Source organism: Sciurus carolinensis, chromosome 16 (genome assembly GCF_902686445.1).
Source record: "Sciurus carolinensis chromosome 16, mSciCar1.2, whole genome shotgun sequence".
Lineage (NCBI taxonomy): Eukaryota > Metazoa > Chordata > Mammalia > Rodentia > Sciuridae > Sciurus > Sciurus carolinensis.
This window is the reverse complement of record NC_062228.1, coordinates 35,450,623-35,477,184: the sequence shown is the minus strand read 5'-3', so window position 1 is coordinate 35,477,184 and position 26,562 is coordinate 35,450,623. Positions and strand designations below refer to the sequence as shown.

The 26,562-nt window shown below is 36.1% G+C and overlaps 1 protein-coding gene across 2 annotated transcripts in view; it reads left to right on the top strand.

Moving 5' to 3' along the window:
- Positions 1-26,562, top strand: part of Phkb (phosphorylase kinase regulatory subunit beta) — a 200,897-nt gene that overhangs the window by 107,494 nt on the left and 66,841 nt on the right. For both annotated transcript variants that reach the window (XM_047528277.1, XM_047528279.1), the window contains exon 14: positions 16,051-16,145. In XM_047528277.1, the coding sequence (XP_047384233.1) occupies positions 16,051-16,145 (95 nt within the window). The remainder of the gene's footprint in view (positions 1-16,050; positions 16,146-26,562) is intronic.

The window sequence follows — 26,562 nt, the reverse complement described above, 5'->3', positions numbered from 1 at the left end:
TGTTCCACCAACAGTTCCTTTTTCTTGACATCCTCACCATCATTTGTTATTTTTTGGTTTTTTGATAGCCATTCTGACTGGGATGAGATAGAATCCCATTGTAATTTTCATGTGCATTGATGGCTAAAGATATTTTAGCATTTCTTTATATTTTTGTGGAACATTTATGTGTCGTCTTTGAGAAGTTCTGTTCAGATCATTTGCCCATGTTTTAATTGAGTTACTCAGTTTTTTGTTAAGTTTTTTGAATTCTTTACATATTCTAGATGTTAATCTTTTGTTATATGAATAGCTGACAGAGTTTCTCCCATTCTGTAGGTTGTCTCTTCATTTTGTTGATTGTTTTCTTTGTTGTGCAAAAGATATTTAATTTGATATAATCCTATTTGTCTGTTCTTGCTTTTAGTTCTCGAACTATTAGATCCTATTTTGGAAATCATTGCCTGTACCATTATCTTGAAGTATGTCCCCTGTTCTCCTCTAGTATTTAATAAGAGACTTTTAAAATGATTGAATAAGCTCAGCGTGTTGGCATACACCTATAATCCCAGCTACTCAGTAGTCTGATGCAGGAGGATGACAAGTTCTAGGCCAGCCTCAGCAACTTAGTGAGACCATGTCTCAAAATAAGATACAAATTAGGTTGGGGATGTACCTCAGTGGTAAAGCACCCCTGGGTTCAATCCTCAATAACCCTACCTTTAAAAAGTAATAGAATAAATTTAGAAATACTTTTAAATTTCTGAAGTATTATGTACATAAAAAGTTCACATTTTAATGTATTGTGATCTTAACTCCTTGGGTAAGTCACTATTAGGAACCTAGTTTGTTTTCCTGTAGGCATTTAAAATGATTAATATCCAAAAACTTCTAATCATATGATATAAATTAGTTCTTTGACATCATGTTTTTCCTTTACTTCTCCCCTTGTTTTTCTTCCTGTTTTCCTTTTCTTCTACATGTTTTTCTTGTACTCTAGTGGAAAGGTCAGTCAGTGGTATGGGGATCATGAATTTAGGAATCTGTTCAGAGTTCCAATACAAGTCTATTACTTACTCCCTGTGTGTGACTTGAAGAATAACTTAACTTATGAGGATCTGTTTCCATATTTTAATGTGCTAAGGATTAACTGATGAGGTAATATAAATATGATATAAATCATAAGGAATTTACATTAGGGCAAATACATCCTTGAATTGTTCTTCTATTTCCTGTCCTTTCATCTTCCCTCCCTTCCTTTCCTAGTCACCCTTTAGCAGTTAGTATATGTGAATATATGTTTCATAGCTTTTTTCAGGCAGTCAACTTGGAATGCTCATGGACCCTCCTTGTGTATCCCTATAACTCCAAAATTCATCGCAAGAACAAAATGTTTTTCCAGTTACTACTTAACCATTCTTCTATTTGCTGATTCTACTTTTATTTGTAGAGGCCTCTTTGATAATCACTATGCTATGAACAAGCTCTATAATAAGAACAATAGGACGTATTTCTCTTTCTTTCTGAGGGCAGCCTAATTATTGTGATATAGTACTTACTAATTCCAGTATTAGTAACTAAGAGAAGTCCATTTGCATTTGATTTCATTCATTGTTTCTTGCCCAATTGACCTCAAATAAAAAAGCTCCTGATTAAGCCTGGAAATGCTTTTGAATGTCAAAATCATTAATCAAATGCCTTAGTGTGTACAAGAACATATGAAACTGAGGTCCTGACTTTTATTGGTCCATTGACTTCAAATACAGTTGACTCTGAACTCCATTTATAGCACACAGTTTTGTTACTGATCAAAGATAAAATGAGTCGATAAGAGTGTACAGATATATTTCTATATTGTAGTTGCTGAGAGATTTCCCAGCTGTTACACTTCAGGAAACTTCAAGCAGATATACATCGATTGCTGAGCACTTTCATTATCTTTTTCATGGTATCCGTGTGATTGCTAGTGACCTAAAGTGGGATTTGTGTGGAATGCATTATAAACATCTTGAAAGCCCATGTAGTGTTACTTTAAATTGTTTGCCTAGGAAGATTTTTTTTCTGTCCATTATTATATAAATAACTCCTTTTCTTTCCCTTTTCCTTTTTTTTTTTTTTTTTTTTTAAATGGTACCAGCAAATCAAACCCAGGGCTTCATGCACGCTACACAAGCACGCTATCCCTGAGCTCATCCCAGTACTTTCTATTTTATTTTAGCCTGGAACTTGCAATCCTTATGCCTCAGCCTTCCAAGTAGTTGGAATTGCAGGCATGTGCCACTGGATCCAGCATAACTGATTTTCTTAAAATAAAACATTGTAGTCAAATAGCTTCTAGGGTTAGAAAAACAAAATTACAGTCCTACTCCCAAATACGTTAATAAAGTTGAATATGAAAGCAGTGATACCTAGAGTTTGAGTAGGTACTTCAAATACAGTATCACACCGTTTACCAGAAATGCCAATAATACCTACCTTAAAATTCATCAGATTCTATGTTCTGTCTTTTACAAATATTATCCTAAGTGATACTCCTAACTTCTCTACAGGATGAGTACTATGTGGTATAGATGAGGACACTGAGACCCAGAAGAGTCTAGCAGCTCACCCAAGGTCACACAGATCATGAATGGTAGAGTTTATTGATTCATTCAGGAGTCTGCGAGGTGCTTGTATCACCTATAATTTCTGTGGCATTAAATATTCTTATTAGGAACAAAAACTTTACTAGCATAGCAAGATATTAAATTGTATCTTATTTTCATTTACATGCTCATAAAAATACATTTCTTAGTTCTGTAAATTGTCTAGTAGTTTGCTTTGCCCTTTTAACCTTGGTTTTATTGTTTTTCTTATCAGTCTACATGAGTGTTTTATATATTAAATATATTAAACCTCTCCAATTTTTTTTGTTTGTGTAAGCTTGGGTGGCATGGCTAGTGACCAAATAAAATTGACAGAAAGTGGCCGAAGCAAGCTTTATTGGAATTTGACTTTCAGGCGAAATTCCCAGCCCCCCCCCCCCTCGGGGTACAGGTCAGGGTAGGGAACCAGAGAAAATCTCACATGGCCCGGGCTACCCAGGGCCTTTATAGGCCAGAATGGGCAGGGGTCCTGCTGAGTGACAGGTGGATGTAAGGGTCAGTGGAGTTTTCCTGCCCATTTGATTGGTCACCATGTGGCGCGCTGCCCTTTGTCCCAGTTGCTCTGCTCTTCCTCCTATAGTCGCCCAAATTCCGACCTAAGAGTTTGCTTCAAAATTTTGTGTATGCTAGTTTTCTTTTGATGAACAAAATTAAAAATCTTTATATATGCAGATATGTCATTGTTTCCCTATTTAATTTTTTGCCATCATGTTTCTAAAAGCTCGGTCCTTGTCCCAAATGCCAATCCAATAATGAGGACACGGTTTTGAGAAAAAGGAAAAAGAAAGGTTATTGCTTGACTGGCAAAGGAGAAACACAGTAGACTCCTTTCCCAGAGGCTGTAATTCTGACCATCAGCAGGATGGAGGGCTTTTACAGAGGTGATTCAAAGGCCACATTCCACCTCTTCTCTGTCGGAATTGGAATTCACTTGTTAATTTGGGGGAGAGTCATTTCTGAGATTTTCTTGTACCATCTCCAAAGTCTGGATTACTTTGTGTGGAGGAATAAATCTGCTTAGGATAAGGAAAAAGGCAATCCTGTTTCCTTTGAGATTAGGGATGGGGATAGATTAGGGAGGAGCATGGAGAGAGGACTAGAAAGAAACTTGTCCATTCTGAAACATATTGCAGCGGCAGAGCAGCAAGGGATATATTCAAAGCATAAAGTGACCACTGTTATAATCAGATTCAGCATTTAACCCCGAAAAATACATCTGTTAATCAACTGAGTTGTACACATACTACACATATATGTTCTCTCTCTCTCTTTCTCTGTAAGCGGAATCTGTTGGTATAATATATGGTGTTGAGGATTTACATTTATTTTTCTCCAAATGACTCATTTCATAATGTGACCGTGTAACAGTGCTTTGAATATAGCCCTTGCTGCTCTGCCATTGCAACTTATATTTTAAATGAATATGTTTCTTTCTCTTCCTCTCACCCTGCTCTGCCCTAATCTCTACCCCTCCCTAATCTCAGGGGAAACAAGATTACCTTTCTTCCTCTCCTAGGCATATGCACCTCTCAGTATACACCCACCATAGGAAGGAAGTAATCCAGAATTTGGAGATTGTACCAGAAGATCTCAGAAATGACTCTCCCCCAAATTAACAAGTAAATTACAACTCTAACAGAGAACTCATGGAATGCAGCCTTTGAATCACCTCTCTAAAAACCCCCTGTTCTTGCTAATGGGCAGAATCAGAGCCTCTGGGACAGGAGTCCCCTGTTTCTCCTTTGCTAGCCAAGCAGTAAACCTCTTTTTGGACATGGGGACAAGGACTGAGCTTTGGGAAACAAACAGAGATATCTCTGGAATAGGGTCCCAAGGAATTCCCAGAGGAGGAAGGAACCTGACTCAGAACAAGTGGGAAGCTAAACTGAAAGAACTTCAGCACATGTCAGTAGAGGCATAGAGATCTATTTAGGAAAGCAAAGAATAAACATTCCAGGGAGAATGCAGACCATCTTGAGAATAAGAAATATCTTTGGGGTAAATTAAGAAATATATATTCAGCAGAGGATGTGGACCATCTCCAACGGGAGAGAGCAACAACTTGTGGGGTACTTTTAGGGGAACAGTTGCTAGGGCCTGGACTTGAGGTGGAGTCATGGTGAAGTTTTGCATGGGTTCTCTCTTGTACTTTCAAATTGCCTACATTATGTTAATTTTTGCAGGCCTGGAAGTGGGCAGGGTTGCTCTGAGTTGCTTATTTTGCATTTCAAAGGTTCATGGGTGCTTCTGCATTCCATGGACTTACAGACCTTCTCTTTGGACAACCAGTGTGTCTTTTCCTTTTTTTTTTTTTTTTAATTTTTATTTATTTATTTTTTATTGTATACAAATGGGATACATGTTGTTTCTCTATTTGTACATAGAGTCAAGGCATACCATTTGTGTAATCATAAATTTACATAGGGCAATGATGTTTGATTCATTATTTTTTCCCTTCTCCCCCACCCCTCCCACCCCTCTTTTCACCTCTATACAGTCCTTCTTTCCTCCATTCTTACCACCCTCCTTATCCCTAACCCTAAACCTAACCCTAACCCTAACGATAACCCCTCCCACGCCCCATTATATGTCCTCATCTGCTTATCAGTGAGATCATTCGTCCATTGGTTTTTTGAGATTGGCTTATCTCACTTAGCATGATATTCTCCAATTTCATACATTTGCCTGCAAATGCCATAATTTTATCATTCTTTATGGCTGAGTAATATTCCATTGTATATATATATGCCACAGTTTCTTTATCCATTCATCAATTGAAGGACATCTAGGTTGGTTCCACAATCTGCCTATTGTGAATTGAGCAGCTGTGAACATTGATGTGGCTGTATCTCTGTAGTATGCTGATTTTAAGTCCTTTGGGTATAGGCCAAGGAGTGGGATAGCTGGGTCAAATGGTGTTTCCATTCCAAGTTTTCTAAGGAATCTCCACACTGCTTTCCAGAGTGGCTGCACTAATTTGCAGCCCCACCAGCAATGTATGAGTGTACCTTTTTCCCCTCATCCTCGCCAACACCTGTTGTTGCTTGTATTCTTGATAATCGCCATTCTAATTGTGGTGAGATGGAATGTTAGGGTGGTTTTGATTTGCATTTCTTTTATTACTAGAGATGTTGAACACTTTTCCATGTGTTTGTTGATTGCTTGTAGATCTTCTTCTGTGAAGTGTCTATTCATTTCCTTAGCCCATTTGTCGTTGGATTATTTGCATTCTTGGTGTAGAGTTTTTTTTAAGTTCTTTATAGATTCTGGAGATTAGTGCTCTATCTGAAGTACGATTGGCAAAGATTTTCTCCCACTCTGTAGGCTCTTTGTTCGCATTGCTGATAGTTTCCTTTGCTGAGAGAAAGCTTTTTAGTTTGAATCTAAACCCAGTTATTGATTCTTGCTTTTATTTCTTATGCTATGGGAGTCCTGTTGAGGAAGTCTGGTCCTAAGCCGACATGTTGAAGCTCTGGACCTACTTTTTCTTCTATAATCTGCAGGGTGTCTGGTCTGATTCCGCGGTCCTTAATCCACTTTTGAGTTTAGTTTCGTGCATGGTGAGAGATATGGGTTTAGTTTCATTCTGTTGCATATGGATTTCCAATTCTCTCAGCACCATTTATTGAAGAGGCTCTTTTCTCCATTGCATATTTTTGGCCCCTTTGTCTAGTATGAGAAAATTGGATTTATTTGGGTTTGTGTCCATGTCCTCTATTCTATACCATTGATCATGGTAATGGCACCAATACCATGCCATTTTTGTTACTATTGCTTTGTAGTAGAGTTGAAGATCTGGTATTGTGATACCCCCTGCTTCACTCTTTCTGCTAAGGATTGCTTTAGCTATTCTGGGTTTCTTATTCTTCCAGATGAATTTCATAATTGCTTGCTCTATTTCTGTAAGGTACATCATTGGGATTTTAATTGGAATTGCATTGAATCTGTATAGCACTTTTGGTAGTATGGCCATTTTGACAATATTAATTCTTCCTATCCAAGAACATGGGAGGTCTTTCCATCTTCTAAGGTTTTCTTTGATTTCTTTCTTTAGTGTTCTGTAGTTCTCATTGTAGAGGTCTTTCACCTCTTTTGTGAGATTGATTCCCAAGTATTTTATTTTTTTCGAGGCTATTGTGAATGGGGTAGTTTTCCTAATTATTCTTTCCAAAGATTCATCACTTATGTATAAAAATGCATTAGATTATGTGCATTGATCTTATATCCCACTACTTTACTGAATTCACTTAAAAGTTTTCTGGTGGAATTTCCAGGTTCCTCTAAATATATAATCATGTCATCAGCGAACAGGGATAGTTTGAGTTCTTCTTTTCCAATTCGTATCCCTTTAATTTCTTTGGTTTGTCTAATTGCTCTGGCTAGAGTCTCAAGGACGATGTTGAATAGAAGTGGTGAAAGAGGGCATCCCTGCCTTGTTCCAGTTTTTAGGGGGAATGCTTTCAGTTTTTCACCATTTAGAATGATATTGGCCATGGACTTAGCGTAGATGGCCTTTATAATGTTAAGGAATGTTCCCACTACCCCAATTTTTTCTAGTGTTTTGAGCATGAAGGGATGCTGTATTTTATCGAATGCTTTTTCTGCATCTATTGAAATAATCATGTGATTCTTAACTATAAGTCTATTGATATGGTGAATGACATTTATTGATTTGAACTAACCTTGCATCCCTGGAATAAAACCCACTTGATCGTGGTGCACTATCTTTTTAATATATTTTTGTATGCGATTTGCTAAAATTTGGTGAGAATTTTTGCATCGATGTTCATTAAGGATATTGGTCTGAAATTTTCTTTCCTTGATGTGTCTCTGTCTGGTTTAGGTATCAGGGTGATATTGGCTTCATAGAACGAGTTTGGGAGGGTTCCCTCCTCTTCTATTTCATGGAATACTTTGAGGAGTATTGGAATGAGCTCTTCTTTAAAGGTTTTGTAGAACTCGACTGAGAACCCATCTGGTCCCGGACTTTCCTTTGTTGGTAGGCTTTTGATGACCTCTTCTATTTCATTGCTTGAAATTGATTTATTAAAGTTGTGTATATCCTCCCCGTTCAGTTTAGGTAATTCATATGTCTCTAGAAGCCTGTCTTCGAGGTTTTCTATTTTGTTGGAGTATAGATTTTCAAAATAGCTTCTAATTATGTTTTGTATTTCACTCGTGTCTGTTGTGATATTTCCTTGTTCATTCCGAATTTTAGTAATTTGAGTTTTCTCCCTCTTTCTCTTTGTTAGTGTGGCTAAGGGTTTATCGATTTTGTTTATTTTTTCAAAGAACCAACTTTTTATTTTGTTAATTTTTCCGATTGTTTCCTTGTTTCAATTTCGTTGTTTTCGGCTCTGATTTTAACTATTTCCTGTCTTCTACTACTTTTGGTGTTGGTCTTCTTTTTCTAGGGCTTTGAGCTGTAGTGTTAAGTCGTTTATTTGTTGATTTCTACTTCTTTTGTTGAATGTGCCCCATGAAATAAATCTTCCTCTAAGTACTGCTTTCATAGTGTCCCAGAGATTTTGATATGATGTATCTTTGTTCTCATTTACCTCTAAGAATTTTTTTATTTCCCTCCTGATGTCTTCTGTTATCCATTCATCATATAATAGTGTATTATTTAATCTCCAGGTATTGGAGAGGTTTCTGTTTTTTATTCTGTCATTCATTTCTAATTTCAACCCATTATGATCTGATAGAGTACAAGGTAGTATCTCTATCTTCTTGTATTTGCTAAAAGTAGCTTTGTGGCATAAAATGTGGTCTATTTTAGAGAAGGATCCATGTGCTGCTGAGAAGAAAGTGTATTCGTTCTTTGTTGGATGGTATATTCTATATATGTTGGTTAAGTCTAAATTATTGATTGTGTTATTGAGATCTGTGGATTCTTTATTCAATTTTTGTTTGGAAGATCTATCCAATGGTGAGAGAGGTGTATTAAAATCGCCTAATATTATTGTGTTGTGGTCTATTTGATTTCTGGAATTGAGAAGGATTTGTTTGACGTACATGGATGAGCCAATGTTCGAGGCATAGATATTTATGATTGTTATGTCTTGCTGATTTATGCTTCCCTTAAGCAGTATGTAATGTCCTTCTTTATCCCTTCTGACTAGTTTTGGCTTGAAGTCCACATTATCTGAAATGAGGATGGATACTCCAGCTTTTTCTGTGTCCGTGTGCATGGTATATTTTTCCCCATCCTTTCACCTTTAGTCTATGGGTATCTCTTTCTATGAGATGAGTCTCTTGCAGGCAGCATATTGTTGGATTTTTCTTTTTATTCCAATCTGCCAGTCTGTGTCTTTTGATTGATGAGTTCAGGCCATTAACATTCAGGGTTATTATTGTAATATGATTTGTATTCCCAGTCATTTGACTCATTTTTGTTTTTTGACATGATTTGGTTTCTCCTTTATTTGGCTATTCCTTTGGGCTAGTTCCTCCCGTTGCTGATTTGCATTGTTGCTTTTCATCTCTTCCTCATGGAATATTTTGCTGAGAATGTTCAGTAATGCTGGCTTTCTTTTTGTAAATTCCTTTAGCTTTTGTTTATCATGGAAGGATCTTATTTCGTCGTCAAATCTGAAAGTAGTTTTGCTGGGTATAAGATTCTTGGTTGGCATCCGTTTTCTTTCAGGGCTTGGTAAATGTTGTTCCAGGCCCTTCTAGCTTTTAGAGTCTGGATTGAAAATTCTGCTGATATTCTTTTTGGTTTCCCCCTGAATGTAATTTGATTCTTTTCTCTTGCGGCCTTTAAAATTCTGTCCTAATTTTTTATGTTAGGTATTTTCATAATAATGTGCCTTGGTGTGGTTCTGTTGTAATTTTGTATATTTGGAGTCCTATAAGCCTCTTATACTTGGTTTTCCATTTCATTCTTCAGATTTGGGAAATTTTCTGATATTATTTCATTGAATAGATTGTTCATTCCTTTGGTTTGTACTCTAAGCCTTCCTCAATCCCAATAATTCTTAAATTTGGCCTTTTCATGATATCCCATAATTCTTGTAGATTCTGTTCATGATTTCTTACCATCTTCTCTGTTTGGTCAACTTTGTTTTCAAGATTAAATATTTTGTCCTCAATGTCTGAGGTTCTGTCTTCCAGGTGTTCTATCCTATTGGTTATGCTTTCTATGGAGTTTTTAACTTGGTTTATTGTTTCCTTCATTTCAAGGATTTCTGTTTGTTTGTTTTTTTTTTTTTTTCAGAATCTCTAACTCTTTATTGAAATGATCTCTTGCTTCCCATATTTGGTCTTTTAACTGTTGATTGGTGCGATCATTTAATGCTTGCATTTGCTCTTTCATCTCCTCCTTTAATGCCTGCATTTGCTCTTTCATCTCCTCATTTGCTTCCCTGATTGTTTTAATTATGTACAATCTGAACTCCCTTTCTGACATTTCTTCTGCTGTTATGTCATTGGGTTTTATTGATATAGTGTCTAGGTTTGTTTGGGACATTTTCTTCCCTTGTTTTCTCATATTGGTCAGATGTCAGTGGGACCCTGATATATTGCAGATTTCCTCTATTGACTTATAGTGTCCCTGTAGATTTCCAGAGTATCACCTCCCAGCCTTCAGTAGCCTGAAGTCTTGGAGGAACTTGATAATGCAGTGCTTCCAAAGAAAGCTGTCCCTTGCCCCTACTGGTTCCAGGGCTTGGAGCTGGCTCTGTGCGGAAAGGCCCTCACTGGGGGGGCCTGCACCGCGCAGCTGGCCGTGTGGGAGGAGCCCACCGTCGGAGTGTGCAAGGCTACCTGTGGAAGACTCTAGCTGCCCTGCCCTGCTCTGAGAAGCCGCCCCTATCCATGCCTGCCACCCAGGCCAAGCTTCACCCGGTGGGGAAGACTCACCCCGTGGCTCTATTTTAGTCCGAGACTCTCAATGCCTCCCTTTCTTGACTCCTGGGTTCTGGAGCGACTGGAGATGCAGTCACCCTCTAGTCCGCCAACTTGGATCACCCCGTGGAAAGAGCCTGCGGTCGGATGGGGCAGGACCGCCTGGAGAAGTCTCTGGCCCTCCTGCCCTGATCCCAGAGGCTGCTTGCGGGTCAAAGCTCTGCGTTGGCTCGGGACTTCTGGCTGGCTGGCTCTGTGTAGAAAGGCTGTCACTGGGCAGTCTGCTCCGAGAAGCTAACCTTGAAAGGCACCTCCTGCCGCAGGGGGCCGGGCTGCTTGGGGAAGTCCCTGGCTCCCTGTCCTGGTCCCTGAAGCCGCTTACGGGTCGGAGCACACAGCGCTAGCTCCGGGACTTGGAACTGGTTCTGATCAGAAAGGCTCTCACTGGGGGGCCTGCTCCGAGAAACTGGAGAAGCTGGCCGTGTGGGAGGGGCCCACTGCCGGAGTGGGCAGGGCTGCCTGGGGAAGACTCTAGCTGCCCTTCCCTGCTCTGATAAGCCACCTCTATCCGGGCCTGCCGCCCAGGCCAAGCTTTACCCGGTGGGCGAAACTCACCCATGGCTCTATTTTAGTCCGAGTCTCTCAATGCCTCCCCTTCTTGAATCCTGGGTTCTGGAGCGACTGGAGATACAGTCACCCTCTAGTCCACCATCTTGAATCGCCCATTGTGTCTGTTTCTATATCACCAAATTCCTATCTCAATAATACATGTTACTAATATGTGTCATCACAGCTGAGAATCTGCTTTGAAGTATGTAATTTTACCCTGTAAATGATCTGCTTAGCCTATTTTAGTGTGTCCTGTGTGATTTTGTGATTTTAACATCATGATGAAAAAATTACTTGCTTTGTTAAATATCCTTTGACTTGTTTCATGGAAGAAACAAATGCTTCCTATTATTTCCCTTTTAAATTTTTTTATTTTTAAATTAACTGATATTAAATTGTACATATTTGGGGGAGTAAAGAGCTCTTTTATTCTTGTTCTTATTTTGTTTTGTTTTAAATATTCTGTAGGTAGTCAGGTATAAGTTCTTTCAGGTCTGTCACCTCTCATCAGAAAATCAATGTTGAATTGGTGCTATGAGTACCTCTGTTTTTGCCTCCTGAATGATAAAAATCAGTGCTGTGGGGGAAAACATGTATTAACTTGACCTTTTGTTACTTTTTTATTATGGAAATTAATGATTATGGAAACTGAGTTTTCCATTTTTGTTAATCCAGCAATTTATTGTTTTATATATTAGGTCACTCTATTAAGATTCCACTCTGCCAGTTGCTGTGGTAGGTACTGGGGTACAGCTGTGAATAAGAAGTATACAGCCTACGGGGTTATTGACGAGTGCATGGTATAAGCTGGAAAATCGTGCTAGATACGGAAGTGTGGTACAAGGAGAAATAGGAAGGAAATGCAAAGAAACAAGCTTTCAAAGCACTTGGCAAGCCATTTGATTCTTATCAGCTTTAACGGATTAGGATTTTGCTTTCGAAGGATAGAAGATTTCTTAATTTATCTGTCACCAGTTATAAATAACAAAATAAAGAGAATTTTACTTCTATAGAATAATACTGAAATATTAATTAACATACTTGTTGGTTGTGGAAATTTTTTCACATCTCAGTGATCATACAAATGAGCTAGAAAAATAATTTGCAGCTTATTTAGAATATCAGAGTACTAATCAACCCTGAATCATGAGCTAAGCCAAAATTAATAAATTGAAGTTACATGTCAGTATCTACTATAATTGAACCTATGTTGGTTTGGTTTAAATTTGGCAAAAGTATTTTTTTTCCTCACAGAAAAAAAAAATTGCCTCATACTAGCTATAAGCCAGTTGCTTAAATACAGTATGCCTCTTTGCTGTTTTCTATAAAACGATCAGGCTGTTGTGAGGATTAATGTACATGAAATACTTAAACAATGCCAAGAATTTGGTGAGCAAAATCCAAATACTGTGATGCCTGCTGCCCTTCCTTCCCTTTTTTCTTGTTGTTTTACTGTCAATATTACATTTATTATTATTGAAGAGATCCTCCAAGAATTACTAAAGCATATGATTTTGTTTGTTGAATAACATTACAGATGTGCCTGGGAGGTACCCCAGAATAGAAATATAATGTAGAGATGTTCCCAAAGCTGGAAAGAAATTTACAATCATTGACTCCCTAGTGTGTTTTTCATAATTAACTGCCTAAAAGCGGTACCTAAAAAATCTATAGAAAATGAACTGTAATTTTTCAAATAAAGATTATACACAGGTACATTTATGAAGAAACACTGAGATGGTGTTTTTATATGAATAGTTTAGAACTGAAAAACAAGAATAAAATGAGTATATTTCCATAACTTAGGTGTAGTTAAAATATAGAAGAGTGCCATCTTATTTTAGCAGAAATTGGATTCATTTTTTGTTATTCATTAATTTGCACATATGTGCTCATAGCTAAGATAATTTTATAGGTGGAATTACTGGTTTGGAGAGTATGCCCACTGTAAATTTACATAGATACTGCCAAAATGGACTCAGAGGAGTTTATGCAGAATTACATTTCAGGGGGCTTTTTCCACAATCATCTCTTCCCCAGCATATTCTCTTCAAGGCCCGTACAGAAAGCCGGCTACAGCAAGCCTCAGGTGCTGATGATGGGCATCATTCCCATGTGTTAGAGAATACATTAGAAATAAAAGAACCTTCATTCACCTCCTTCCTTCCCACTCTAAATTACCTCCTTTGTTATATCCTTGGATTTTTACTCACAGTTGCTACAGAGAGCTAGCACGTGAAAAGAGCTTCCTTGTTTACAGTATGACAGCCATCGAGGACACTACCCTCACTTACTACCTTATAGGTAGTAAGCTCCCCATAAAAAATACCCATTTCAGAAATCTCTTTTACCATTTATTATCAGGAACCATGTCTCTCCTAACAAACTAGTTTCCTTCCTTGACAATACAAGTACAATATTTTTAAAACAGCTTTATTGGTGTGTAACTCATTAAAGTTTACAGTTTAATTCTTTTTAGTATATTGGCTGAGTTGTGCAGCCATGACCACAATTTCAAAAGGTTTTCATCACACTACAAAAGAACTTCCTACCCTTTAGCAGTCATCCCTCATTTCCCTCTAGTCACTTCCCTAGTGCCCCCCAATACTAGGTAATCTCTAAAATACTTTCTGTTACCTATTCTGAAACTTTCATATACCCTAAATCATATAATGTGTGGCCTTTTGTGTCTTGGCTTCTGAGGATTCCATATTCTCTACATCCTTGCTAATACTTGTTTTTATCCATCTTTTTAAAAATTATTATTACTATAGCTATCTGAGTGGGATAGCTTCATTATTTTGCTTTTGGATATTTAGTTGTCCTGGCACTATTTGTCAAGAAGAAAAAAAGTATATTCTTACATTCACTGAATTGTTTTGGCACCCTTATAAAAATCAGTTAACCATAACTGTAATGGTTTATTTTTTAACTCAATTCTATTTCATTGATCTGTATGTCTATCCTAGTTCCAGTTACATGCTGTTTTAATTACTTTCCAGTCTGAGTTCCTTTTGTTACTTTTTCTTTCCCAACTAGAACGCTTAATTCAATGTAGAATAAAAGTGAACATCCTTTTCTGTTCCCAATTTTTGGAGAACAGTAGTCATTCTTTTACCATTAAGCATTATGCTACCTATAGGTTTTCCATAGATATGCCTTATATCAGGTTGAGGAAAGTCCCTTCTATCCTGTTTTATTCAGCTTTTTGTTGCTGTGACCAAAATACCTGACAAGAAAAACCTAAGAGGAGGAGAAGTTTATTTTGGGCTCATAGTTTCAGAGGTTTTAGTCCACGGTTGGCCAACTTCCTTGCTCTGAGCCTGAGGTGAGGCAGAACATCTTGGTTGGAAGGGCATAGCAGAGGAGAGCTGATTAGCCTATAGCAACTGGGAAGCAGAGAGAAACTGATCAAGGAGCCAAGGACAAAATATAATTCATAAGATATATAGTCCCCAAGGGCACACCCACAGTGACCTACTTTATTTAGCCACATCCTACTTGCCTACAGTTACTACCCATACTGTAGTCCTTTCAAATTAGCACATCAAATGGAATACACTGATAAGCTTAAGCTCCTGTAATCTGATAATTTCACCCCTGAACATTTTTGTGTTATCTAATATTTGGGGGATACCTCATATCCAAACTATGACGTATCCCTAGTATACTGAATGCTTTTTATCATGAAAAATGTTGGTTTTATTAAATCTTTTCCTGTATCTATTAAAATGATCCTAGCTCTTTTTTGTTCTTTATTCTATTGATATGTTTTTATATGTTACCAGATTTGGTTTACTACTATTATGTTGAGAATTTTTGTGTCCTTATTCATTAGCAGGTCCAGGGGTATAGCTCAGTGATCACTGAGGTTGGGGCTTGTATGTGCACATGCATGCATTATGTGTGTGTGAGAGAGAAGTCTCAATCACTTTGTTTTTTACAAATCTGTTCAATTTTTTTTATTCTTTTTTTGAGTCAGTTTTGATAGTTTGGTCTTTCCAGGAATATGTCCTTTCTTCTAGATTATCTAATTCATTGGCATGGGTTTGTTTATATTATTCTATTATAATCCTTAGGATCAATGGTGATTTTTTTTTTAACTTTCATTCCTGATTAAGTGATTTGAGTATTTTCTCCCCTTTTTTCCCCCCTTCTTTCCCCCTCATTTGTATTGACCAGTTTAGCTAAAAGGCTTACCAGTTTTGTTGGGCTTTTCAAGAACCTACTTTTGATTTCTTTGATATTCTGTATTACTTTGTATATTATGTATCATTAATTTTCACTGTTTTTCCTTCTGCTTTTGATTTTGTTTGCTTTTTTTTTTTGTCCACTGACTTAAGGTAGAACAATAGATTACTGATTTAAAATTTTTCTTTTATTTAATGTGGGAATTTATAGCTATAAATTCCTCTAATGGGCATTGCTTTATCTATATCCCCAAATTTTCATATGTTATATGTTCATTTTCATTCATCTCATCAAAATTACACTAGAAAGTGTATTTCTTTTTGATGTTGCTTTTCATTTTCCTTTTTCTGTGGTGCTGGGGATCAAACTCAGGATTGTACACATCCTAGGCAAGTACTATACCACTGTGAGCTAATCTCCCAGCCTCAAAAGTATTTTTTGATTTCCTTTTTCATTTCTTATTTGCCTCATTGGTTGTTTAGTAATATTATATTTATACATTTTTGGGTTTCTGAAATTTCTTTGTTATTGATTTCTTATTTATTGTAGTAACAGAATATACTTTTATTATTTCAATTTTTTATATTTATTGAGGCTTATTTCATGAGCTAGCATTATGTTATATCCTAGAAAATGTTCCATGTGCCTTAAAAAAAAAAAATGGATATTTTGCTCCAGAGTGAAATGATCTGTAGCTATCTCTTAAGTCTTATTGGTTTATAGTGTTGTGTAAATGCATATTTGAAAATGTTATTTACCTTCTTTTTTCTTTTTTTAGCTGATGAATTAATCAGTCCTAAAGACATTGATCCTATTCAGCGTTATATCCCACGACAAAATCAACGTAATGTGAGCATGAGATACTCCAATCAGGTAAAGATATGTTGTTTTTCTTAATTTATACACATGCATAGACATTTAAAGCTTAATTAAAGAGGAAATTTTATTCTGAATGGGTTTTTCTTGTTCCTTCTGAGGGATGGGCTTCTCCCTTTTCTGGTTAGTTAAGATTTATTAGTGGTAAAGGGCTATTTGTTATTGAGGATGTGTCCAACAAGGTGTCCTTCAGGGAAACATTTACATCTTCAAAATGATTGAGCTTAAGGTATGAAGTGTATTTGAGAAGGTGCAACGCATATGGGTGGCATGAGGACAAATGACATGTTATTGAAGTGAATGGGTTCCATGAAAGGCCCTGTGCTTTAAGATCTCTTCTATGCTATGTCTCTGTGACAGAACTGAGTGACTGATAGGGTTGTTCTTAGCACTTGGTGACATATCTGGGGAAGGAATAGTTTTTACATTTTTACATTTAGTAGCTATGGATTTAGACGATGTTGTGTCAACAAAATAAGTGTTTGCAGGATCAGCAAGATTGATGTTGACTTGAGCAAACCCTCAAGTATTAAATGATACCAATAATGAAGACTGTTAAAATGAAAATGTTGTGGATTGTGGAAACTGCCTGAGGAGAAAGGAAATGAACCTGAATGTGTGCCTGGGATTCTAAGTAGTTAGCATGCATTTAGTAAGAATGGCATCAGCACTTAAAGAAACTAAGCTTACAGATTGAAATGTTCCCTTATTTTAAAGACTGTGTATATGTGTGTGTGTATGTGCACACACACACACACACACACACACACACATATATATATATAAAGATTTATACATATGAATATAAATCTCTATATAAAGACATATACATATATCACACATACATATGTGTGTGTACAAAAACACATACACAATAAATATTTGTTTTAATGAGGGAAAGGCAGAGCAAACAGTTCCTTAGATTCTATTGTACTCTTTCTCTGACTCTTGCTGGTCTTCAACAAAACATGTAATTTATAGACGAGGAGCTATTTGAGAGACTTGTAAATAAAATTTTAAGATTTTCTCAAAAACATAAAATCTTTGTGTTAATATGTGACAAATTTTTCACTGGCCTGTTAGCTCCTATATAAGGGGAATTTGGCCTTTCTCTTAGGCTAGTGTACCATGTGGTATAAGTGTACAATCTGTACAAATTTGAGATATTCAGTTTTACTTTAAGAAATGGTAAAACAGGGAATATATTTAACTTCATATTACCCAGTGCTGTGACTCTGAGCTATTTTAAGACTAGCATGTATTATTCACATAGCATTTCACATGCTTGACCCATTTCTCTAGGGTGATGAAACCTCAAAGCCTTTTCTTAGAAAATAAAATAATAGGTCACAGACTTGAGGTATGGCAGCAGGAACCAGAGAACATTAAAACATTTTGTGGGAACTTGGCTAACAAAATCATGAATTCAAAAGTTGTTTCATGCTTGACACACACCCTACTTTGTTGGCAACTTAATTGTGGTGATATATAAATAATGAGATTCCCTTACCACTTTCTCAGCCATTTTAAACAATAGATAAGTTTGGTCTGGATGAAGTAGACTGATGGAATCCCCAAATGTGCAGCTTTCTGCTTGAAATGCTTGTTTCAGTGGTCACTGTGTTATGATTGACTAGATCAGATTTTAGGATTAACAGATCTGTGGGGTTGACAAGATGCTTTAAACTCTACCAAATGTTGGGAAAGTAAGTAGAGAATAGTAAAATCCAGACAATTCCTGAAAATGAGAGAAATCCCTGCCTTCAAAGGAAGGTATTTCAGAAGGCCCCTTGACCTTGAGGATTCACCAGAGGGCTCACAAAGCTTAGAAGATGTTATACTTACACTTAGGGCTTATTCCAGTGAAAGGATACAGATTAAAATCAACAAAGAGAAAAGACATATTGAACAAGTCCTGTGGAAATCAGGCACAAACTTCCAAGAGACTTTTTCCAGTAGAGACACATGAGATGTATTTAATTACCCCAGCAATTATGTATGGCAGTACTTGTAAAGGGTTGTCAAGCAGAGACACTTGCTCAAGCTTGGTTGTCCATGATTTTTATTAAGGGTCAGTCAGGCAGGCAGGCATCACCTATATGAGTGACCTCAGTTATTTATGCACTTGCTCTCCAGAGAAAAACCAGATGTTTATCATGAATCACATTTTTAGCACAAACTGTCTGGGCAAACTTGTATTATGTATGACCCAAAACCTCAAGTATGCAAAAACATTGTCCTGAAAGTCTTTTGCATTTTCTCAAATGTTTTCTATATAATAATTTTTATAATTATATTTTAATTAAAATTATAATTTTAATCATATTATTATAGGATCATTTTTACCGTAATATATGATTAGTATTACAAATACTAACATTTAGAGAATCTGTGTTAACTTTTTGTTCCAGCTCTTTTGTTGAATTTTTTGTCATATTTTAATTTCTATTACTTCACTTTTACCTCATAGCTTCCTGGGTTGTTATTTTAAATTATTGTCATGATTATTTAAAAAGCAAGGAGTCAAAAAAAAAACTTTAGAGATGTCAGCTAGTTATTCTAATATTCTAACTTTTTATTTTGAAAGAACTACATATCCACAAGAAATTGTGAAGAAATATGTAGGAAGCACCTATGAACCCTTCCCTCAGCCTCCCATAATGTTAACATTGTATGTAATTATAGTACAATATGAAAAAAAGAAAGTTAGCATTGGCATAATTCACAGACCTTATTTAGATTTTACAGCACATATTTGTGTGTGTGTGGCTATGTATTTTTATCACATATAGCTTTGTGTAACTACCACCACAATCAGGTTTAATTGTGCTATCACCCTATTAAGCATCCTTCTGTTACCCTTTTATAACCCTCTTTCACCTCAGTCCTTTTAACCCCTGGAAACTACATATAATTTTGTCATTTCTGGAGTATTATATGAATGTAACTATACCTAATTTTGGAGGGTTGACTTTTTTTACTCAACATAATATCCATAAGAGTCATACAAGTTGTTGTTCGTATCTCTAGTTTATTCCTTTATATTGCTGAGTTAATATAGCCATACAGCATGGTATGGCTGTACTATAGTTTGTATTGACAGAATTTCTTATCTGAAATTATGGAGGTCACAGGAAGTGGCACAATATTTCTTGGTGCTAAAAGAAAACAACTGCCAACCAGGAATTCTGTGTCCAAAAAAACTACTTGAAGGACATACCTGTGAAGTATATGAACATTTAACTATTTCCTCTATGTTCATTGAACAGCATATCAGATTATGTGAAAATTTTAGTTTCAACTATTACATTTTGGTGGAGAGTGAAAAATCTTTGTGGTTTTTATTAGTGCATTTGACCATAAAATTTGATCAAAGAAATTCATTGAGGTGAAAGATACTCTATTGTACCTACCTCAGTTTTTACCATTCCATTATTCTTTCCTTTCTGAATGTCCCAGCCTTCTCCTGTTATTTTCTGTTTGGAGACCTTTTATTCGCTATTTATGGGTGAGTCTGCCAGTAACAAATTTCTTAGTTTTCCTTTGTCTGAGAATGTCTTTGAGTTGTCTTCATTCCTAAAAGGTAGTTTTTTTGGATATAGGATTCCTGGTTAACAGTTGTTAACTTTCAACACTAAGAAATATTGTGCCACTTTCTTTGGTCTTCATAATTTCAGATAAGGATTTCCCTGTCAATTCAAATTTGTGTTCTACTACAGATCATGCACCATTTCTCTCTGGCCTGAGTCTCCTTATACCACTGGGTAGTGGACCAAGAGATACCTGGCTCAGGTAATGTGGCTGAATCTGCCCACTATCTAGTGCCTCTGCTATGGAGTGGAGGTTATCTAGACTTGTCATTGCTTCAGAGAGCCACTGCAGGTGAATTGGATTGCTCTCGAGTGCCTAAATTATAGAGGACTATGGGGTCATGTCAGCTTGCTGGGGCTTCCTGCTTCGACTGTGAAGCAGAATTTGGGTAGACGCAGTAGGACTTTGAAGCTGTTTCTATAGGCAGATTGGTCAGTTGAGTTGAGGAGCTACTACTGTACTCAGTGCTTCTTCAGATCTTTGTCAATAAACCTAACACTTCATTGAGCAAAGTTGGTATTATTAAACAGTTGTGATGCCATCCCACTCCTGCCATGGATGCAAACCAAGTAAGTAAACTGTAATTATTCATGTTGTCTGGTAAAATAATATTTGAAAGAAAAGAATTTTCCCTGTTAATTGGTCTGTCCTTTATCTTCTAAGTAAGGTAACAATGTCTGCTTCTCTACCCTAATTTCCCATATCACCTTTGAATTGGGAAAATTACAAAAGACCATATTATCCCATCCTATAAATTACTCACTGAAAACAAGTCATATGGATTTGGAAGTTGTACTATTAAAACTGCTTTCTCAAAACACTTTGCATACCACATTACAATACTTGTCATGCTGTTGCAATTGGTTTGTATTCCTGACTCTCTGACGGAGGTCAGAATATATCTTATTCTTTGTCTTCTCATATGTGAAGGGCATGAGACAGCGTATGTGAGAATGAAAGTGAGAGATAGAAAAATAACTATAATTGTGCTCCTACTCTTTGTAGACATTATGCATGCCATTTTATATGCATTATGCCTGATTTTAACACTTTTTCTAAATATTACTATACCCATTTTATAGATACTGTGTCAGAGAGGTTTAGTAATTTTTCCAAGGTCACACAGTTATCAGGTGGCAGAACCAATATGAAGGTGTTAACTGAAGAATGAAAGCAAAGAGGAAATGTCAAGCATTTGAAGGCAGTGGTTTTCTTAATGGTGTGAAGGAGTTAACAAAAGAAATAGCTTGTTTCCTTAACAGACTGACTCAATATCACATCAGAGGAAAACAGTTTCACCTGTGGTGCCTTAGGACTTAGGAAGTGATCTGAAAAATTTAGTGCAAAGATGTTGTACATTAGTACAAAATGTATGCTGGGATTCATTATGTATAACATTTATCATGTTAAAAGGGTCTAATTATTTCCATCTGCCCTCTTACCTGCTGTGCAAGGATGAGGCCAAGTCCACAGATCTAACAGTCAGTAATTTTATTAGGTGTTTCTTTCTTCTTCATCAAAGGAAACCTCTTTCAAGAGGCTAGAAACTTCTTTAAGTGTTTAGTCACTCTCTGCATTCACCCCAACTTGTTCTTTATAGGGGCCTCATCGTTTTCTGTTCCCTAGGGAACCCTAGTGCTTGGTGTCCACTAATTATCTGTGAAAGAGCCTTTCATTGTTCATAGTACACCTCCTCTGCCATGTTAATATGAGATAATGGTGTTCTAGCCTTTGCTGCTCTTTCATACTTGGAAGAGGTCTGATTGCAGCAGCAATTGTAAACAGCTGACCATGTGTATTCCACTAACTCACTGTATTTTTGCAATGCCACTGGGGATAAGGTGACCCTGTAGAGGACATCCATTTATAGTAATTGGAGGGTGGATTTTGGAATTCAGCAATGACTTTGTTTTAAGGTGTGTATTATCCTTTTAAAATACAGAAGATTCCTAATTAGATAGAAAATACAAATTAGTAACCTTTTTAAATGTAGGATTCTGTCTGAGACTACCATATTTAGTAGGCAAGAACCAACTAAGCATCGGGGTTTTTTCCTTATTTTTTTTTGTTTATAAGTAAGTTTGAGAAAAATTGATTTGTTTCTTGAAATAAATGATAAATGCCATAGATTTTTACATAAATAAGCCATTTTAATATCAAAAGAAGAGTCATAGGAAAAAAAATGATATAAAAATGTTGTTTTGTTGGGCACAGTGGCACTCCCAGCCAGAGACTGAGGTAGGAGGGATTGCAAGTTCAAGGTCAGCCTCAGCAACTTAGCTTTCTCAAAATAAACAATTTTTTTTAAAAAGGGCTAGGGATGTGTCTCAGTAGTTAAGCAACCCTGGGTTTGATCACTGGTACTCCCTGCAAAAAAACTTCTTTTAGTATTTAAGACTATAAATAGGAGAACTTTAATATTTTTGAATATTCTGCCTGTCAAAATGGTATGAACACAGCCTCTAGAGGCACAGTGCACACTTTTGAATCCAAACTTAGACAAATTGATCAACCTCTCTGTGCCTTAATTTCCTCACATGTAAAAACTAAAATAGTACTGACTATCACATGAGGTCTAAGGAGGTCAGAAGGAGACCTCTAATTGGACCTTCCAGGTCCTTGACTCCATTGCAGAAAACAATTTAAGGATGAGTCAGACTTTAGCATAGAGAGAAAGAGCTTTATTAAAAAAGCAAAAGGCAAAGGTACACTCAGAATAAGCAATCTCAGGAGTGAGATATGCTGTCAGTGCATGAGGTTTTTTTTAGGGTACATCTTAGATGGAATATGTATGATCCAAAGGAGCTGGGCTTCCCTCATGGCCAGGAAATATCAAGCATGATTGTGTTTCCCCCATTAGGTGATCTGGTCTGGTATGTATGTTTCAGCATACATCAGCATCTCTGGTGTTCAGTTGCATGGTTAAAGGTTCATGGTCCAATCAAACATTAGCTCCTAAATTCACAAGGTTAATGGTCTCTTTCTTCTAAGGCCTTTTTCCTGTTTCACTGCATTCCAAAAAAATTTACAGGGAACTGGAAAGTTACAAAGTAATTTGTGTTCTATTTAGTGCATCCTTACTTTTTGGTTCTTTTCTTTCCCTTAGGCTCTTTTGTGTCCAGCTCAGGAATTGTTTATTTAAACAGGGATTTTTTGTTTTCCTTTTTTTCTAACTCAGTATCTCATAAAATTTTTGTCAGAATTAAATGAGTTAATAAAGAGCTTAGAAAAGCTCCTGACTTGTACTTCAACACTCAATAAAAGTTACCTATTATTATGTGTATTTGATAGCTCCAATGCACACATAGTAGTTAAACACGAGGCAAGTAGTTATGAAAATAAGAAGTACAAGATATTATTGCTGTGAGTACAGCTCATGATGGAAGCCAAATCGTGGAGCAGACAGATCATGGAAGGTCAGACTGCAGGCTTTGTTCTTTGCCAAGTTAGTGCAGATGGTGGAGTAAAGGTGTGGTCTGGAAACAGGAGGACAAAGGAATATAGCAAGAAGCTGAGATGGAAGTTGTAAAAGTTTTACTTTGAGACTGGTTCAGGGTGGCTGACTACCTACTTGGGAGGGGCAGCAAAGCACTGGCCAAAATCCAGGTGCTGGTCTTTAGCTCTTGCATGGTTCACCTTCAGTGTAATCTGGGGAAGGTGTCCTGACACCTCTGGAGTGTAGCTCTTTAATCTATAAACTTATTAGGCTAGGTTTGATTCATAAATCCCCTCTTAGTATCTCTGTTGCTGGCTTTCCTGATCTAGGTTATTGGTAACCTTTGAGTAGTTTTTGTGGAGTGGTGTGCCCCAAAACCAGATTGTAGGGAGTTGAAGAGCAATCAGATGGTGGAAGACCATCTGTTCAGAAGTTGAGTTTACTGCCATCCAAGAGAGGTTGTATGCCCCTCCAAATTTAGTAGATGCATTATACAGCATTCCTATAATACAGTTATAACTATTTCCCTTTTTTAAATTTTTATTTCAAATCTATTCAGTTTTTAAAGTGTATTAATCTTAGGTGATTTTGGGAAATTTTGCATGTGGTTCAGTTTTATTTGGTTCAGTTCTCCTAATGCTCTCAAATGGTTTAAGCTGTTTGAGACATAATTTCTATTTAAAGGATTACAAAAAAAAAAAAAAAAATACTTCACTAGTCTGGCAAAGAAAGTGTTTGTGTGGGACCAAAAAGTCAAATTTATTTATAAGTATGGGAATGAAGGTGAGTACTGAACAGAAATCTTTATGATTTTCCTAATAAAACAGAATAAAATTGTCCAGGCATCAAAAATTCTTCTAAAAGCCCAGCCTGAATATGCCACAGCTACACAGAGAATATTCTCAGGTAATACTGCCTAAAGTCTTTGAAGGAAATGAGATTCTCTTATCAATTGGTATTTATACCAGAGCCAATTAAAATTAAATGCCTTGATCATAAAATCCAGAACTGAGAAAAGTTGAATTGAGAGTTAAAAAAAGAGCTTAAACACATTTATTAACATCATTCTAATTAACCCACTGAACTTATTAAAATTAAAAGTTCCAGTAATGGGCATGATATATAATGAAATATTTAATCTACAGAATGAAGACTTAGTCATGGCTAAAATGTCATAGGCAAAAAAAATAGATTCAAGTAAGATCCAGAATAAAGGTGTACAGGGATATTATGATCTAGTATTGTTCTGATGAATTCGTATTCTTGTTTGTTTTTGGTACTGGGAAGGAACCTAGGGGGCGCTTAACCACTGAGCCACATCCCCAGCCCTTTTTGTATTTAATTTTGAGACAGGGTCTCTCTGAGTTGCTTAGGGCCTTACTAAGTTGCTAAGGCTGGCTTTGAACTTTGAACTTTCAATACTCCTGCCTCAGCCTCCTGGGCTGTCAGGGTTACAGGTATGCGCCCACCACCTCATCCAGTTTAGGTTTCTGGTATTTTACTCTGAGAAAAAAAAATACTTATTCATAAATATGAATGAATTTATTAACCTGGTACTTACCTAGTTCCCTTTTTTTTTTCTTATTTTGAATCCATTCATAGTTATGAAAGTTACCAAATATTTATTAATCTTTGAAGAAAAACCTATCAGTTGATCCTATTCTAATGCTACTTATTTAATAATTTGTATTTTATGGAGTTGCCATCTTTGAAAGCAAAGGATTGGGCTTTTGGGAGCCCTTATTTCCCTGAGGAATGATTTTCTCTTGTGAGGCCTTGAAGAATTCCAAGTATTTTTTGACATAATTCTGGTGAATAGAATATGAATATTTCTGGTCAGTTCCTTGAGGCAGTATTTTACATTAATTGCATAATTATCATGATAGAGCAGATCATGTGTGTTGATGTACCCTTTAGAGAATTCAGTTCCACATTCATTGACACCCAAGCTTTGAATCTAAGAAATATACTAGTGCATTTAAAATGCCAGTTAAAATGGATCGATCTGCTTTGACAGCCTTTGGAGCAAAGGCCAATAGAAAGGGAATGTATTTTAGTCATAAGGGCTTATTTTCCAAGGCTGTAAAGTTCCAAATTTAAGCCAAAAGTCAGTACATATTTACTAAATCATGTACATATTTTGTGGACCTGGGCTAAAAACATATATACTTGTTGTTCTTTCATTTTTCAAATTAATGGGGAAGGGGGAATTTCATGCTTTGTTTTCTTAAAATACAGATATGTAAATTTTTGCATGAATTATTAGCCTGAAGGCTAAAGAATGCCATATATATGTAATAATCTTTTTGTTTTTAAGGAGTTGATATTATGTAGTGTCTTTGCATTATACAAGCCTGACTGTAAAACCTTTTTCACTTATAACTTTGTATTTAAGCCTCCCTCTTCTCTCTTCACCTATTAAATTGGGGTAATAATTTCTAACTCATGATGTTGTGATGAATTATTATAAATATTGCTTTTATTTTACTTCAAATAATTTCTCAAATCAATAATATTACATTTTTATTTAAAAGATGAGGAAAAATCCTAAAAAGCCTGGAGGAAAATGTTATCTTTCCAACATTTGGGCTATTACTATATGTAGGCTTTCTTATTAAATGATTATAGTCTTATTAGATATTCAGTTTTATATTTAGTACTCATACTCCGTTATTTTTCATACTATTTCTATAAAATATTATTTTAAATGTCCCTATAGTTCTTTTTCATTTCACTGTATCAAGGTTTTTCTGTTCTACAAATTTACCTTAAAAAGAACCAATCAGTGTTGGATGTTTCTTTTGGTATTGACATTTTTAAAATAATTGATGTTGCTTAATTGTTATTTACTCAATTCTTTTCTATTCCCCAATGAACCATCTTCAACTCCATAGTGTTGCTTAGCTAATGAAAACAAGGCAAGAGATTATAATTAAATTTAAATTTATACTTATATAAAAATTATGAAAATGAAAATCACTTTCTAAAAACTTCCTTTCCCTGAGACATACTTAATCTATAAACACTATAGACTTCATCCCAGATTTGGAAATGTCTTTTTAAATTAAATGTCTGATTTTGTGTGTATATGTGTGTTTCACTAAGAAAGTTCAGAATCATTTGCCATTCTCTTAGGATTATTACCTGCACCTCATATACATGAAGGAATATTATGATTATTAAAAACATCTTTTTAGCTTCATTTTTTAGTCCTAGAAACTGAAATTCAAAAAGAAGTAACATGTCCAAGGTCACACAAGTACAAATGCAAGTCTGGAGCATGGGTGTCCTTATGTGTGGACTAGTGAACCATGGTGATATACAGTGTGATAAAAAGTATGCATTTACTGATGAATCTTACATTATTAATACTATTTTGCTGTATTC